The sequence below is a fragment of the Trachurus japonicus genome, chromosome 24 (assembly GCF_045865225.1).
Source record: "Trachurus japonicus isolate A0001 chromosome 24, Traja_1.0".
Lineage (NCBI taxonomy): Eukaryota > Metazoa > Chordata > Actinopteri > Carangiformes > Carangidae > Trachurus > Trachurus japonicus.
The window spans coordinates 8,879,775-8,898,174 of NC_140930.1; the positions used below are offsets into that span (position 1 = coordinate 8,879,775).

Below are 18,400 nucleotides of genomic sequence, written 5' to 3' on the forward strand. Positions count from 1 at the left end.
ACGATGTTGTGGGTATATTACTCCCAATGTCGGCGTTAGAGCTGCACTGTAGAGCTGCAGGCTGTCTGTATCTCTCTGTCTGTGTCTCTGTGTCTCTGTGTCTGTGTCCCTGCAGCGTCCACACACTGACCGTGCATGGTGCATGGACTCAACTCAGTTTTAGTTCAACTGCAGTTTTCAATGACACCGTGACAGACGCTAACAGCTGACGGACTGAAGGGGACCCAGACCTGGAGTTTCAGCAGCAAGACGCTACTTTTTTTTGTGTGTGGGAAATTATGAGAAACGTGGAGCTGTGATTTTTTTTGTTTCAATTCCAGTTTGACAGCAGAGAAGGTAAGAGATGAACTGTTGCTACTTCACTTACCTGCATGTGTTGTTTATGTTGTGTTTAAAGTGTTTAAAATGAATGTGACACCTGCAGCAATGTGAAAAATGAGTTTCCAGGATCAGAAAACTGCATGAATCCCTTTACATCTCCATTGAATAAGATGCTATTAGATGCATTTTGGTGGTAGAAGTTCATTTTGGTGATTAATGCTCTAATGTGTTGAGTGGTAACAGGTTAATGACATTTTGTCCTGCAATTGAGAAAAGCTGCAGCTCTGTAAAGTCACCACATGATTTACTGTTGGGGCTTCACTGTGGGCCTCATTCTGCTGACACACTGTTTTGACATGTGTTCAATTTTCTTTCTTTTTATTACAGCTGGGTTAAATGACAGAGGAGTTAAACATCTGAGTTAGTGCATGTTATTTATTGGTGCAGAGTGTTATAATATGAAAGGTCAGGAAATGCACATTTAATGGAACTCATCCGCAGAAAATTGTTGCTTTTGTGTTTCAGCGGTCATGGGTGAAGTATCTCTGCCTCTAATTAACCAGGAAAAATGGGTTAATGTTGCACATGGATGACTGAGCAATGACATGGGATGTTTGCTATGTATAGGCTGAGAGGATGGTGCTTTCAAGTGCTTTAACCAACCCCCCATTTTTTGAAGTTTTAGAGGTTGTAAAACCAATTTGCAGGCTTTTATTGGCAAACAATATGAAAGACTGAATGACTTTTCTTTTATTCCATTGGTATTTAATTATTATGAAAGAACAAATACACCAAATCAGTGAGCCTACATGTGTCAGACATTAGGCTAACTTGTGACTTTTCTTTTTTCTTCTTTTTTATACACATTACACCACCAGCATTATTTCCCTGCAGCCTGCTCTGGTCAGTATTATGCTTCAAATCTCATATTTTCAATAGCAGCAGAGACCACACACACTGTTTCCCTCTGACCTGGCAGATAATCAGATGCTCAGTTGGGGGCAAATTTTAGGACGCGACGACGCATGACAAGATAATTGTTTCCTTTCTTGTTGAGTGAATCTCCAGTCTCTCTCTCTCTCTCTCAGTTCACAACACTGCTCACTCTGCCTCTCTGTTCATTTTCTATGGAGCTCACTGAGCCCAGAGAAGCAAAACTTTCACTGTTTACAAAGTGTAGATCATGAAATAATCAGCCACAGAGGAGATGTCATGCTGAGTGTTAATTGTTTCTCAGATTGCAATATGTATTTTAGGATACTTGCTTCCCAAATGATGACAAAAAAAACCCCACAGTAGATGCAAGATGCAATATGGATTCATTTAGCCAAGCACTTTTACATTTGCTTCCTCTCACAATATACAGATAATGTTCATGCAAACAAGACATTCAATTAAATTCAGTCTCAATTCATTCCCCTGCTCTTAACCAAAGTAGGCTACCAATATCAAAGACTTCAATGATAATCAAAACTCTTATGTTAGGCAACTATAACACTCTGATTGGCCTCTCTAGTCCTGGATGTTGCTGCTATTGCAATTTGGTTCCTTTTTAAACCTGCCAGTTTGGTAAATAATAAGGTACAAGAAGTGTGTACACATTTTTAGGCTATTAATTGGTTCATTTTATATTCATTTAGGACACTTGGGGCCAGCAGAGCAAGACTAGCTAACTACGCTAACTTAAAAAAAAATGTAATAATAATATATAATAATAATAATAATAATAATGTAATAATGTTAGCAAATATAAAGATCAAAATTCATGTTGCTTCTCACTGGTCAAACATTCTCATCCTTTCAGATTAGTTGTCTCTGCAAAATCTGCAAAAAACGTCAGGATCATGAGAATTCAAAAGCTAAAGCAAGTGCCTAACTGTCTGTTTGCTAGTTGATGCTGAATGCGAGCTTCTTTGTTGAAAGACTTTCCTGCTGCAGCTTTTTAATAGAAGATCATTAATTCCTTTTTTTTTACTAATTACCAGCCTGTTTGTTCAGGACAGGATTTCAACTTCACGAGGTCCATAAAACGCAAAATAAAAAACACCCGACAGTGCTCGAGTGTCAAATAGCCAATTAGCGAGATGTATGACCACGCTGTGTCTTTCAGCTTTGATTCTCCTTGGCTTGTTGTCACACTACTGGCTCTTGAGCTGTTTGTAGCTGTTGGACGGCGTTCTGAGAAGGAAAGCCTCCGGTCATTGGGGAGATGAAGAAAGTAGAAATCCACTTCCCATAAAGATTCGGTAACATTTAAATCTGATTAAAGCGAAGGCCAACGGGAATCAAGCGCTGCTACAGTATGAGTAACAGCTGATATTGAGCATTCGAGCCTTTGGTATTTAATCAGATGGAAACGCGGATGAATGAAAAGACAGAAAGAGTCATGTTGGCAGTGTAGTTTAGTTCTTTTCCGGTATTTCAGCTGCCAGTTTACTGGATTGGACCTATGGATCATATAAAGCTTAAAAGCCTTTGGTCAATGGTGGTCATAGCTGCTCCTGGAGGATGCTCTGGTCCTTCACCTATGTTGCCTTGAGTGAATTCATCCATTGAACCTTTCTGAATGTTGTTTCCTTACCTACTTCAATGCCATCTTTCTATTATTTTCTACCATTTCCCTACAAATGTAGAGATGGAACAAACTGAGGCAGCTCTTTGCCCTGTGAGGCGGCTGCTTTGCTTTCCCACCATCCTCCAAACAGAGGGCGACTGAGCGGTTGATAAGAGCGTCATATCCCACCACGCTCGAGTGTAATTAGGAGATAACTCAGCTCATGAATGCGCCCACACATGCTGCGTAGACACAGTCACACACCAACCAACACGTTGTTGGCCTATATACATGGAGGGGTTTGGTGGGATCTCCTAGCAGCCCCCTAATGGTCGCTGCTGCCTAGCTTCAGTCTAAATGTCAACCTAACCCCTCTCGCCCTCTCTGTAATGAGAAAGTCCAGACTGAGCACTTTTTAACGACTTTGTCAAACACTCACAGATCTGCCGCCGGGGCTTGTGGGAGTTTAACGCCCGCACCGACTCCTGACTGCAGCAGTTTTAATTTTATCCCTCTGAGATGTCCGGGGTCTTACACAGGCATCTCTATCACGGGTCCTATCTATTTGTTCTGTGTTTCCTTTCACTTTATCCATATTTGGTTTGCATCTTGCGTAGCGTGGGAAACCTTGTGCAAACTTTGAAGAGCAAACACGCCCCACCACCCAGTAAATAGCGCGTTGTACGGCTACGAGGTGAGGCGGCGAAGATTGTTCATTAAGGCAGAAGCTGATTGCGATTCATTACCAGTTAAATTCTTTTCTGATTAAAAAGTGAAATTCGACCTGTGTCAAATTTTAAAACTTGACCCCCAAAGTGTAGAGCCAGATTCAGCAATGGCTGCACCTGCTGGACGACATTGTTCTCCGTGTGTCTAAAGTAGAATTATTTCTCATGATGATAAGTGGCTTGTGAGACACTCTCCTCTCCCAGGAAATGTTTTCATTAGATTTATGTGGCCATTCGGCCCGTGGTTGTGAAAGGAGGACTTGTTGGACGCCTGCCACAACTTTATCTGTCAGAGTACGCTTCATTCTTCATCCTATGTGGTTAAATACTTGAGATGCGTATATCACAGCTGCTTAAGATAAAGTTACAGCTCTGGAGCTGCTTTGTGTTGGACATATTTTTTATGAGGCAGATGGAAGCAAACTGTTACTTTACTGGATTTCGGAGGCCAGAAATTTAGATATTTGGCAGTTTTAACAAAGCCAGGTAACTACAGTGTATAGGCCAACAGCTTTTTCTACAGAAATACATTGAACCGTCAATTTCATTATCGATTTATCTGCCAGTTATTTAAACAATTAATCGATGAGTTGTTTGGTCAATAAAATGTTAAAAAAGTTTGAAAAATGTCAATCAAACCACACAATGATGTCCTCAAATCTCTTGTTTTGTCCACAAACCAAAGAGATACAACTTATTGTCATAAAAGAACAAAGAAACCAGAAATATTCACATTTAAGAAGTCAATAATAATATGGATTCCTTCATTTTGTTTTTCTCCGTTGTTAGATTCACACAGTTTCAATGCTGTGCGTGAACTATAGGTCAGAGAAATTCCTAGATGTTCACTCTTGTTTCAAAATGACACATTGCATCTTAAGGGTAATTTTTCTTAACATTAGATACAGACATAGAGAAAGCCTTCTGTTCATAGTCTTTGTTAATTTCATCCATATTTTTTCACGTTTTCTGAAAACTTACAGATGAAACTGAGTGCCATCAGAACTCATTGAGCCAGTATAGCCGATAATAATGGTGGGTCTGATAGGTCAACACACTGCAGTTTGAGAAAACGCATGTTACGCATATTAACACACAAACATGCTGCTAATTAAGAAAACAACATTCTCTTCAATTTGATGAATCAATTTTGTACACAAAACCTGCCCTCTAGTGGATGTATTGCTCAACCTCCATGCCAACATAAATGACACATGGAAGAAACAATATCATTTGAAATTGGTGTAATCACCAGTTTCCAACAGTCAAAACAGAATCACAGCTGGGAACCTTTAAGTTAATTAAATCCAAATTTAATGAATATGCAGTAAAAATGTCTCAGATAAACAATCTGGCAATTGTGCAGTCGTTCTGATTGGTCTGATGCAACCAACTCAAGTCAAAAACACGACAATGTTTCTCACCTCCGACGTCCCAGTCAGATGATGTGGAGACAGCGTGGCTTGGACTTGGATGAAAAGCCTGGACATCTAAAAGAACCCTGGAGGAGGAGAAGCATTGTTCCTTTTGTGTTGCATGGACCCAGTCGAGTTGGTTTGGGCATTTGGTCAGGATGCCTCCACGAAGTCTCCCTGTGAAGGTTTTCCAGCCACATTCAATTGCGGGTGGAGAACACAACACAGGAATTTTGTATGTTGTTGTGTTTCATCTGTCCTGGCTAAAACCACCAGTACAGGGGATGCCCCCCCCCCCCCCGAGATGACGAAGAGGTCACGACGGCTCTGGCTATTCCTGCCTGCTGCTACAGTACCAAAACCTTGAAAAGTAGCAGAAAACTAACGTTAGCGGATTATTTCAACACTTCGTATGTCTATTAGCTCCATGTTTGCTCAGTTACCGTATCCATTTCAGCTTTCAGATTCAAACAGTACTATGGGAAAAGGTGCTCTGTAGATTGTTTGACTGGCCCTAATGATGTGAGGTTTGGCCCTGCTGCTGCTGCATTATCACTGAGGCCAAAGAAACTTCAACACGGCCCTCCTCGTGGCCAGTTGGTATATGCATGGTGGATGATGGCTTCTTTCTCTTGCCCCATGACCGACCTCTATGCAGTTATTTTATGCGTGTTCATTCATAGCTTGTAAAAATATCTCGCTAAAAGGCAAACAGACACATGGAATGGGGCAAAATCACAAACCCTTGTCCAAATGTGTTGGCGGAGGAAACAATTTGCATAACACTGGTCTAGAGACAGCCACAATCCTCACACCAGAAGGATTTCCTTCTGTTTGTTTAGCTTGGACCTACATCTGTGTGTGTATGTGTGTATATATATGTATGTGTGTGTGTGTGTGTGTGTGTGTGTGTGTGTGTGTGTGTGTGTGTGTGTGTGTGTGTAGCAGCTTGCAACAGAGACAAAAGCACTCACAGCTGGTTTACCTGATCACAGCACTAGAGGGCAGCAACTGAAAAACACACTTTACTTTTGAACCTCTGTACCTGTGAGGACCTTCAGACACTCTATCAGCTTTAAGACAAACTCACACCCAACATTTTAATGATCCCATTGATTTTAAAGTTGTTAGGCAGCATTTTGAAGACTCTCTGTCCTTGTTGTGGAGATCTCAAATCAGCTCAAACATGCAGACACTGACTCCTGTTCTGCAGTTTGATTCAACATGACACCATCTCTGCAAATCATGTACTCTTTTCTCTGCTTGTTTCTCTGATCAAACTACAACAGAAGGTTCAGAAGTTAAAGAAAACAATTGATATGTGATGCTATGAGTCCACCATACCGTACTTCCACAAATTGCAGTTTATTTTATTGTGTGATATAAACAGTAAGGAAAAGAAGATAGAAGTGGGTTGATTGAGGAGAGATCACGGTGTCTTCTGTGTGTTTTCCTGTCCAGTCAGGACGGAGATGGAGAACAAGGCCATGTATCTGAGCACGTATGAGGAGAGGGACAACGGCTCCATGTACGAGGAGGCCTACGACGGACGCAACCTCTCCAAACTCAACCTGTGTGATGAAGGTAAGACAGAAAGAGAGTTTCTTTTCCCACATATTTACACAGCAAGTGGTTGTTATTCCTCCTGCTGGAATAAGAATCTCACCATAGTAGCTTCTTATTGCTAAAAGACATGTCCAATATCCTCAAAATTTATAAAACTGCACAAACTGCATCAAATTTTCATTCATTTTTGTATTTTTCATTGAATTTTGGCCAGTTTTAACTTCTTTTTTTGTTATTTCAAGCCTCTTTTATGAAAAATGTAACAAAAATAATGAACCATGTAAAGATATTGTCTGGACATTTGAGCACAGAGGTCTGTTGTGACTGAGATTTTCAGAAAGGAACTTTCTCCAGAACTATTTATTGGTGTACACAAACGCCCACACACACTAATAACCAATGCAGACTCAAGACAAGTATGCTCACACACACACACACACACAGAGAGGCAATGCTGTCACCATTTGGCATGCACTCTCCTCTCGTTATGGTCATCTGTGAAAGCGAGGAATGTCCAGGAGCAACATCTGTGCATGTGTGTGTGTGTGTCAGTGTGTGTGAGTGTGTGTACAGGTGCAGCTGAACGAATAGACAGTTGACCCTGTGGTGTTCTCAGGTTTCGACCCGCGGCTTTGCGAGTTCGGTGGGAAAGACTTAGTGAACATTAACTGGAGAATTTGTTGACACTTTAATGGAAAGCGAACAATGGCCTCACACATCACATAACACTGTCCACGTCCAACTTCACTAATCCTCGAACATTTTCACACCTTGTTGAATTAAAGACGATATCCCCCCCACCCCACCTAAAAAAAAAAAAAACCATAGAGCGCTTTATTTGATTTGGGTAGAAATCAGCAGGAACCAGCAAAACAAAGCAGTCGGGAGGTTTCTGAGAGACCGTGGTAGGATTTAGATCCAACAGTGATTCACACAGACGGAGACAGAGCAGATTATGGGTTAAACACACTGTGAATGATGGGTAAAGACTGACTTTAATCCTGGAGGAAAAACATCAGGATTTATGGGTTGTTGTGAGCTCTGACTTGTGTGTAGCAATTATGACAGCACCGTATTGACAATTTGACAATGATATGTTAAGTGTTTGGACCCGTACGCGCTTAGATTCCTGCCTTCAAAGTGTGTTTTGTTGTTGTGTTTGTGCTCGCACACGTCATGTCACCATCACCTGCCAGTTACAGAGACAGTGCCTGACTTTTATGGAGCTCTGCGCACTTGCCAAGCCCCATGTGTGTTTGATTTGGAAAGCTTAAAGTTAAAGGAACAATGCGCTGCCCTTGTAAACGCACTAATTTCACCACAAAATGACCAAATACACACACACACACACAGAGACACACACTGCCAGTAACTGACTCACGCCGTCCCTGCTGGAAATAAACAGAAAGTGTCAAAATGGGTCAAATTTTTTAATGTTTCACCTCCAACTAATAAAATAAACCTACGAGTTTGTTAATCCGCAACTAATCTGCTTATTAAATTCATTGTCTCATTGTCCAAACAGTACAGCATGTTGACAACACACCTCGGCAGGCAGACATGACTCAGTCAGAGAACATACACCGCTGCTATAATGTAATTCCCCCACTGTGTTTACATTAACATGAATTAATATTGACTCTTCTGTCTCTAATGTCAGCTGGAACACAGCAACGTTTTGTCTTCTCAATCTGCGCTGTAGATCACAGGAGCAACTTTACAAAGCGGTCTTTTAAAGGACACTTACACTGCACACTCAACTAACACGCAAGAGTGTTTTAATTGGTGAAACAATGGGTTGATTAAAGGGATAGTTCAACATTTTTGGCAAATTGGCCCATTGCCATAATCGCTATAGTCATAACAGTAGGTTCGTTACCTTTAATTGTCAGTGCAAGCTATTTTTAGAACGGTGGAGCAGAGCCGTGAGCTGGAGTTGTTGGTCGTTTTGGAGTTGTTGGATTGTGTATTTGATGAGTTTGATAAGAGGAAACCAATAAATCCCATGAGCCTCCGTAGCGTAGCTCTGAGCAGCTCACGGCTCTGCTCCGCCGTTCTAAAAATAGATTACACTGACAATTAAAGGTAACGAACCTACTGCTAAGACTATAGGGATTATGGCAATGGGCCAATTTGCCAAAAATGTTGAACTATCCCTTTAATCGATTAGCAAATTGACAGTGGATGCAAATGTACTGATGAATTTTGCACTGAAAAAAGTTGCTTTGTTCCTTTATGGTTCCAGTTGCATCACCCTTTAACACTGTGGCGTCAGTCTTTTCATCTAATCTAACTCTTGGAACAACAGTGAATATGCAGACTTCCTAAGGTGCAGACTGCATCTCATAGAGCCCTAAAAGTTTTTCTTAATGTCTCCTGCTGAGGAGAAACAAACATCAGAAGAGGGCTGAAGCTCAGCTGGGTGATAATTCCCCCCTCACACTCCAGACTGTTGGTTTTATTTTTCCTGTTTTTGTCTGTTTTATTGCAAGTGTGTTTGTGTGTTTTTTGAAGTACAGCATGAGATGATTTTTAAGAGGCAGACTGGCTCAGAGTGCCATTTCTGGTCCTATACATTCCAACCATGTGACACACACACACACACACACACACACACACACATCTGAGCCAGCTGTGTTTGTCTTACGCTGGTGGAGTGGGTGTTCTTCATCATGGAGGGGAAGTGAGTGTGCACAAAGCTGTGTGTGTGTGTGTGTGTGTGTGTGTCTATGTGTGTGTGTGTGTGTGCGCATCAGCAACAATCCACCAGTGTCCACTGACAGATTGTCATGCCTCAAATGAAACCATGCTGTTGGGAGGCCTTGCCGCAAAATCAGTGTTTACATTTTAAAGTCAGAGTCGAGCCAACTTTACTCTTGTTCACAGGAAGATAGGATCTCATTATAACCTACTGGGTTTAATATTTATCATAATGTTCACGTAACGTGGCCACAGTGAGTCCCCAGAGATACCCGTCGGTTCACATTTCACATCAGAGGATGTTGTTATGATGCTGTGTAAAGCTCTTTGAGACAAACTGTTTGTAAAATTTGGCTTTAAAAATAGAAATTCCCTCGCCTTTTTCATATGGATTCATCAAAAATCAACTGACTTCCATTTTTGTCTGATAATGATGATGATCAGCTATATCCACTACCTATAACAGCAATTCATAATCTACATGTAACACAGTATTGCTCCAGGCAGTGTTTTAACTTTCCAGAGTGTTTAAATTCACTAAATTACTTCAAGCGCGGTTGCTTTTCAGTTTACCTTTACCTTTTCCGTTTGATTGGCAGGTAATCCATGAGTGTTTGAGGCAGCAGCTGATTTCTGTGGCTAATGGAGGCACTACAGTCTCTGAACCGAAGCCTCAGTTAGTCAGTCTAATTACAGATACCTACAAGCAAGTATTGTACAAAAATTAAGCTATCGGGGGCGGGGGGCTTGGTAAAAACTTAAAATAAAAGAGTCCAGATATGTTGTTACGCCAGAGTGGCTGCAACAGGGCAGTGTGTGCAAACAAAATTAGCAAAAGCAATATCTCCCATCCTGTTTAAAGTAACATTTTGATAAGTAAATGAAATTTACTGTAAGTACAATCCACAAGTAATTGCCAAAAGGCTCATTTAAATGTAAACTGACACATATCACATTGCAATAAAAGATATTTTTAGCCGTTCTCGGTCAAAACCCAGTTCACACTCCTAATGCAAAAAGCATAGTATGATGAGAATACAAATAGATGAAATAATAAGCTATAAAAGAAAAGTATTAAAAACACTTTGACACGGGAGCATGCTTTTAAAAGTAATCTTTGTTCATGCTGTTGTTACTGAGGTTACAGGCAACACATGCCCGGTCCACTGCTGCTGCTGGTGTTGCAGCATCCAGGGATCCAGCTGGACCTGCAGATCCACACACCCAGAGTCCCGCTATGGAGTCCACTCTCTGAGGAGGCAGAATATTATCAATCAGTGATTTTACACTCTAAATAAACTAAACTAAACTCATTTTCCATCTCTTTGTAACTGAATGAGTGTAGATTTGAGCATTTGAACTCTACTCACATATTTATGTTGGGCTAAAATCAATTCAAAATCAATTGTTTTTTTCACCTGTCGTCCTCCACCTGTCCTAGCGCATCCATTCTTGCCAGTTCTACCTTTGACAGATGGTCAACAACCGCCACGCCAATACAGTCTCCAAGGACATTGATAACAGCGTTGCAGCGATCTCTGAAAGACACACAAACTACAGTAAACTGGAGGAACAGAGGTTATCTGCTTCTTTACATACTATATCACGGGTGGTAATAATCACATGGTTAACTTACAGCAGCCATTCAATCGCCAGCAAAAGGGAAGCGTCCCTCACAGGAATCCCATTGACTGTCAAAATGAACAGCGTGGTGACTGTTCCTGTGGCTGGGACGCCGGCTTCTCCCAGACTGGATGCTGCTACTGTCACACTGCACAGAAAAACACAGAGCCACACAACAGTGAACACCAGAGCTGACTGGGCAAAACCATCAAAGTGTTTAAGGTTGAGGACTGAGAAGCTCCAGCTGTTGATGGAGAGTAAACCCTGATGAGCAGAAAGGAATACATTTTAAAGGGGACACATTATGGAAATATCACTTTTTGAAGGCTCTTTAACATATATCTGGGTGTTTTTCTTGTCTTCCAGCCCCCCAAATATGAGAATTGACCAAAAAATCAGTAATTTTCAGGCCCTCTAGGTTGAAATCCATGTGGTTTTACGAGCTGTTCCCTCAGTTGTCTTCCAGTGATGTAACTAGGACTCGAATTTGCATAATACCACCCCTACCTGGGAAGCGGTGGGGCAAGCAATGGTTCATTTGCATTTAAAGGGACAGGCACTGAAACCAGCCATTCTGAACAGGGCTGTTTGTTGTTTGAGTATGAAAAAAGCTGTTATGTTTGATCCACAAAGCGTGTCACAGACGTGTCTTTAAGACACCTGGGAACTATTTTAATTTGTGGAAAGGGGGCATAATATGTCTCCTTTAAAGAGTAAGACTAACATCAGCTGTTTCCTCTACGCTGACAACACAATGCAGTAAGCCAGTCAACCAATCGGTTATTGAGACAGTTTTTTTGGATAATAAACAAAAAACATAAACTCTTACATATTTTAAATTCATCACAATTTCTATCTGCCTACCATATCTGTCTCAAATTGTTGGCACAAATTACCCAGAAGAGCCACATACTGAGATGACTGTGGCAATCAGTAGAAATATAATACATACAAATTCACAAATTAAAGCAGAAGTAAGTGATATATTTGTGTTAATATAAGTCTTAAATAGTTATATCTTCCGACAGCAATCACTTACATAGAGTGTTTGGACCGAAACACGGGTCTGTCAGTCACTCTGCTCTGCTCTGAGCCGAGGAGAAAACATTTATCGTATCCTACAGTTTTTATCCAATGAGGAGAGAGAACGGCATGAAGGGCTGTGTGTGCAGCCAAGGGACGCCGTGAATGTGGTGACGTAGGGACGAGGACTGTTATGGTGCGTTCAAGGAAACTCGTAACTCGTGTTTTTCCGACCTGTGAAGTCGTACCAGTTCGATCTGGTACGAGTTCACGGGTCGGAAGTTACGAGTGGCCGTTATAGTGACTTTCACAGGTAAAACAGGTCGGAAAAACACGAGTGGGTTGCCTGAAACGCTACAAAGTCGTAAGTTGTGACTTGAAGCTGTAATTTACGGTTTCAAAAGCCTGCCTCGAACGCAGCATTAGCCAAAACGACCGGATCGCTTACTTCTGCTTTAACACAATACATCTAATGTTGATACCGAATCTGTCTGTATCGACTGGGACAGAGAGACTGTTGAAAGTGAAGTCGTTTGTGACTTACCCCAGAGTAAACAGCTGGCTCCAGTTCAGTGTGATGCGGTTGAGCTGGGCGATGAAAACCGCCGCCGCCATCTCATACAGGGCCGTTCCATCCATGTTCACATTGATCCCGATGGGCAGCATGAGGCGAGTGACTCTTTTGTCAAGCTGGAGGTCGTGCTCCAGACATCGGAAGGTCAGCGACACTGCGTTACTTGGAGACACAATGCATTCTTCGTTAGTTCCTAAATATCCATATATAATAGTAATTGGAGTCCCAAAGTCGTCTCAGATTTACATAAATATTATCTCTACATCTACAGTAAAAGTAATCCTCTCTGTAACCATGTTTCTATCCACATGTTTTTATTTATTGAATTAAAAGTGCCTTATGGAAATGGCAAAACTCGATTAAATATCATGAATATCGATAAAAAGTTAATACGGTTGATCTCATCGGATTTCCTCTTGTTCGATACAAAGTTCATGCGACAAATGCTGATGGAAACAAACAGGTCTTAATATAATACTTATAACTTAATATAATAATATAATAGCGTGTGTATGGCTCTGTGGTTTCCAGGCAGCGACTCCAGTTAGTACAAAAATGAATGGAAACACCTTAAATTGCAAGAAAACAATTCGACACACCAATATGATCGCAAAACAGCACATGACGTCATTACACGCGGCTTTTTAATCGATTTAAAAGGTCTCAAATGGAAACGCACTTGAACCGGCATTATTCGCATTAATATTTTTATCGATCTTGAGATAATTCGATGAACAAGTGGATGGAAACGTGGTTTGTGATGTGATTATATTCTAAAAGAAATTCTATGAAATGTTCAAGATAGAAAATAAAGATGCTACCTGCGCGAGATGAGCATCGTCCTCGTTAGGGCAGGAAAAATCCCTTTAATGAAGAGGAGTGGGTTGCGTTTAGTGAGCAGAAGATAGGTGACTGGTAGAATCAGTACCCCATGGATAACGAGCCTGGAGGGGGAAAAAAAGACGTGTGAATTATATACTATATGAAATGAAATTATTCAACAACTCAAAAGCCAAAGAAGACATACCCACTCGTGACCACTGCCACGAACATCCCGAGTTTGATGACAGTGTCCCAGTTGTCTGAAACCTCCATGACGTAGCTGGCGGTCATGAACAACACTCCGATCGGCAAGAAGCTGGAGAGGAAAGAAACAAGCCGGCAAATTACTGGAACGTTTGTTGAGGGAAAGCTGCGTAACTTGATGCCTTTTTTTGAAGACCGTATTAAAGCCCCAGTATGTAACTTATTTGGCTTTTTATTAGCGAAAATCAAATATTGCTTTCATAAATACGTATTTTACTATAGTCGAATCGCACCCACATACCAATGAAAGCTTTCTCGTACCTTAGAATGAGTTGTTACAAGTCGTTACAAATATACAAGGAGGGGCGCACTGTAACTTGGCTGCTATGTTGCATCGCCATTTTTTTTACGTTCAGTGGCAGCGTGACCGTAGGTAACCACGGAAACTCACCGGAGCTGTCGGCTCGGCCTGTTAAAACTGTCACCACTGTGTAGTGTGAGGAAGGACGGAAGCAATGATGTTTTATTCAGGTGCAGTCAGGCAGACGGCCGTCGGCAAACCAGCCGGATGTCATTTTACTCGACGAGAGATACGACATCACCATGACAACATATTTTCACGCCTGTATTGTTTTGCTTCATGCTGGCGGACCACTTGTTTACATAGACGCTTGTTTATCCTGTTACATGCAGTGTCTGTTGTCTGTCTGACGTCTGCCCGATTTCACGTGAATGCAACATCAAGAATACGTTCAGATATGCAACCGCACCGCTAGATGGGGGGAATTCCTACATACTGGGGCTTTAAGAGAACTATTAAGAGAATTATTTCGCTGCGTGTCACCGTACCCAATGATCATTTTGACCACATGCTTGGTGGAATCTTTGAGAGCCAGAACCATTTGCACCATGAGGCACCCGCTTTCTCCCACGTGCCTGAGGGCCAGTCCAAACGTGATGGACCAGACGATGAGGCCCGCGGTGCTGCATCCGTCGACGTGCTTGGTCATCATGCGCACCTCCTGGTGTTTCTGAGACACGATGGGAACAACAGTCTCACAGCAACTCGTACCAGATGATGATGAATACCGGCAGCTAACGTCACCCCATCACAGACTGCCACAGTAAATGTAAACTCTTATCATGACAAAGGGTCAAATCATTACCTCTGCCGGGTCATCTTCTCCTTCCGATTCAAATCCTACTCTCACCGTCTTGACCTAAGGATGAAAAAAAAATCCCATGTTAAGTGTGACATTTTCTGCGTCTCAATTCGAATACTCCCATACTTAAAGCAGAAGTAAGCGATCCGGTCGTTTTGGCTAATGCTGCGTTCCAGGCAGGCTTTTGAAACCGTAAATTACAGCTTCAAGTCACAACTTACGACTTTGTAGCGTTCCAGGCAACCCACTCGTGTTTTTCCGACCTGTTTTACCTGTGAAAGTCACTATAACGGCCACTCGTAACTTCCAACCCGTGAACTCGTACCAGATCGAACTGGTACAACTTCACAGGTCGGAAAAACACGAGTTACGAGTTGCCTTGAACGCACCATAACAGTCCTCGTCCCTACGTCACCACATTCACGGCGTTCCTTGGCTGCACACACAGCCCTGCATGCCGTTCTCTCTCCTCATTGGATAAAAACTATAGGATACGATAAATGTTTTCTCCTCGGCTCAGAGCAGAGCAGAGTGACTGACAGACCCGTGTTTCGGTCCAAACACTCTATGTAAGTGATTGCTGTCGGAAGATATGACTTATATTAACACAAATATATCACTTACTTCTGCTTTAAGTATTTTGAGTATATAAGTGTGACTCAATTCACAAGTATCCAGATGGTGCACTAAAAACGGTCCAAAAGTTGAGTGTGGAATGATGCACTGCAAAAACTTAAAATCTTACCAAGAATATTTGTCTTATTTCTAGTCAAAATGTAATTTCTAGTCAAAACAAATCTTATTATAACTCAAATAAGACTCATCACATAAAAAAGTAGCTTGTTTTTAGACATTTTTTTTACTCATTTCAAGCCTATTTTCACTTGAAATAAGTAGAAAAATCGGATAGTGGAGCAAGTTTTTCAACTTCCTTTTACTGGCAGATTTTTCTACTTATTTCAAGTGAAAATTAGTTTGAAACAAGTGATCTGAAAACAAGTACATTTTTGGATGATGAGTGTTTTAAGTGGAAAGAGATTAGTTTTGACTAGAAATTAGACATTTGGACAAGAAAAAATACAAATATCCTTGGAAAGATTTTGAGTTTTTGCAGTGGACCCTTCCCACCCTCAATGATCGTCGCCGTGGCTACGTAGTGGAGTGTAATACTGTATGTGAATCAACATACCGGTAGGCAAATGTTTTCCGCCAGTAAGAGGAGCATGTGACAATAGTGGTCCAAAAAAAAGAAAACATTGGCAACCATTGCGAACGTTAGCTCCGGTAAGTGCACAACGACAGTATTCGATTTGAGACAACACTAACCGTCGAAATTCACCCACTACATAAGTAAGCACATAGTGCACATAGTAAACTACATGACAGTGTACTCATGGAAGTATTCAAATTGAGACACAGCACTCGTCTCCGCCATGGGCCACTCTGCCTGTATCTGAGTAATGACACATACCTGTTGGAAGCTAGCCAGGAGAATATTTTGTGGCACAATGTTTCTGTAAAAAAAACAAAAAACCTCCCGTCATGACACTGATGAGTTAAATGTAAAGTCAACTTGTATGAAGAAATTCAAAATAGTGTGAATTCTAGCCAGATATTGACTACAGTGTGTATGTTACCTGATTAGATCCAACACACTGTCAACGGAGGAGAAGTTTTCATCGTCATTGTCGTCGTCATCCATCTGCTCACCAGCGTTTCGGCTCTGCCCAGGCTTTATCATCAAGACCAGTAATAATCCTACAATACAGCCAATGGTTGAAGACGGAGAGCAAAGAAACATTGTGCAGCTGTACCACATGGGCCTAATGCAGCAAAGCACAACAGCTGGACTAATATTCAACTGGGTGGCTGGGAGTAACTAATACTACAACAGTGCATGTTAGTTAACACTTTAAAGGTGACACTAACCAAGGCGTGCTTTGATGTACAAAAAGCCTCTTACCGGTGCTCACAGACAGAACAGTGGTCGTGATGAAGTATGCAAGTGCACGCATGGTGATTTTCCTGCACGTGCCAGTCACACCACAGATTCCTATCAAAAACAACAATGAAAGCTGAGGTCTGCAGAGTGAAGATTAGAGGAGCCATAAAGTCACAGGAGTGTCACATCACTGCTACGTACACATACAGTATCAAAACAGACAAGTCACTTCATTGTGTTTTAAAAACCTCTGTTATGATCATTTGTACAGCAAACCCATCGACTATAAATGTTAAATTGTAAGACATTGGTGTCAGCACTTAACATACATACTAAATGAGTATTGTGATTGTGTATAAAATGCATAGACCACACTAACAGCTTGTATCTCACCTGTAATCACACTGGACACAATGAGAGGAACTGTGACCAGCTGAAGCAGCCGTAGGATGATCTCTCCTGGAAAGCCAAAGTAGGCTTTTTCAAGGGATGTGAGGGGGACGAAGGTCTTCATAACCACGCCCAGCGCAACCCCTTAGACACAGCAGAACAAAAAATGGTTAAAAAGAGCTAGAGATATGGATAAAACAGTAACTGTGCTCTTTGTGTTGGCACAATAAAGTATAACATCACAAACTGACAAAAACAAGTCTTATGATGTTGATAAGATCTAAACATTTTCAATAAACGAGCAAAAAAAAATGCAATATTTGAGTTAGAATAATTCTGCACAGTTTAGTAGGGAGGTTAAGTGACTTTGGCATATAGGGTCATACAAATAAATCTATCCTAAAACACAAGTGAGATCACACTTTGTATCCGAAATAAAAACGTTTTTTAAAAATGGCCGCCGACCATACTTGAGAGGCCTATATCTTTGCTTCTGTTGTAGCTCTAATGACAAATTTGGTGTCAAACTGTACATTTTCAGAGTCAATGAATCCAATAAAATAGGTTCCAAGACTAAAAAAAACATTGAACATTGCTTATTAAGGGAGCTCTACGCTAACATGTAACACAAGGCCGCCACTCACCCAGGACGACAGCGACCAGGCTGGAGATGGTCAGGATGTTCCATCGCCGCTGTGTGGCAACGGGGCACTCCTGCTCCATGTTCAAACTTTCTAAAAGAAAACAAAGAAGCTAGCTGAACTGACACTAAATAACATTATTATTATTTTTCAACCAAATAAAGCTGGTAAATTAATTACAATGGTTTTCCGTCTTCTTCTCTTCTCTTCTTTTTCTTCAGTAACTGAAGATATTCTGTCAGCAACTGTGTAGTTTTGATTCAAAAGTTAATTATGGAAACTGTAGCTATAACGACACATCGGAACCGTTCCATGTTTTTAAATGAAATTGCGCAGTTGTCATGGATCATGCAGCATCATTCGCCCGTGTTCCTTGAAGATCCGGAATTTGTCACAATGTATTCCTGCTGCCATCAAAATGCACAATGCTTTATGTTAGGTTATAGGCTACACGTTTACTTTTTATATCATTTTATATCATTTATATCATATCATTGTTATGTAAGCTGCTGGACGATCTGAATTTCCCTCCTAGGGATTAATAAAGTATTTCCTATTCTATTCTATTCTGTTCTATAGCGTTTAGGCCTATGAATATTACCTTATTTAAGCTGGACATTGCAACTTTATGTTTTGGATCCTTTGTGAAGGAGCTCTTAGGTTCAAAAAGGTTGGTGACCCCTGGCCTACGGACATGTGATAACCTCAATAAGGTGCACCATGCATGCCCCCAC

At 41.2% G+C, this 18,400-nt stretch overlaps 2 protein-coding genes across 3 annotated transcripts in view; one reads left to right on the plus strand and one right to left on the minus strand.

Annotated features, from left to right (window-relative positions):
* The window catches only part of scara5 (scavenger receptor class A, member 5 (putative)), a 113,065-nt gene continuing 94,665 nt past the window's right edge, over nucleotides 1–18,400 (plus strand). Inside the window, exons 1-2 of the mRNA XM_085770345.1 lie at nucleotides 1–336; nucleotides 6,480–6,602. Of these exons, the coding sequence (XP_085626471.1) occupies nucleotides 6,491–6,602 (112 nt within the window). The 5' untranslated portion in view covers nucleotides 1–336; nucleotides 6,480–6,490. The remainder of the gene's footprint in view (nucleotides 337–6,479; nucleotides 6,603–18,400) is intronic.
* LOC146961331 (excitatory amino acid transporter 3-like) lies at nucleotides 10,382–17,772 on the minus strand. Of its 2 annotated transcripts, none has more exons than XM_085770346.1 (14): nucleotides 17,670–17,772; nucleotides 17,029–17,169; nucleotides 16,657–16,746; nucleotides 16,331–16,451; nucleotides 16,165–16,207; nucleotides 14,697–14,750; nucleotides 14,380–14,561; nucleotides 13,532–13,642; nucleotides 13,326–13,448; nucleotides 12,475–12,666; nucleotides 10,921–11,055; nucleotides 10,703–10,822; nucleotides 10,519–10,535; nucleotides 10,382–10,485 (listed from the first exon to the last, which is right to left on the minus strand). In XM_085770346.1, exons 1-13 carry the CDS (start codon nucleotides 17,746–17,748, stop codon nucleotides 10,520–10,522), a joined length of 1,407 nt encoding a protein of 468 aa, XP_085626472.1. In that variant the 5' UTR covers nucleotides 17,749–17,772; the 3' UTR covers nucleotides 10,382–10,485; nucleotide 10,519. The 2 variants fall into 2 exon arrangements, with proteins under 2 accessions (XP_085626472.1, XP_085626474.1); XM_085770348.1 differs by having other exon boundaries at nucleotides 10,382–10,481; nucleotides 10,515–10,535.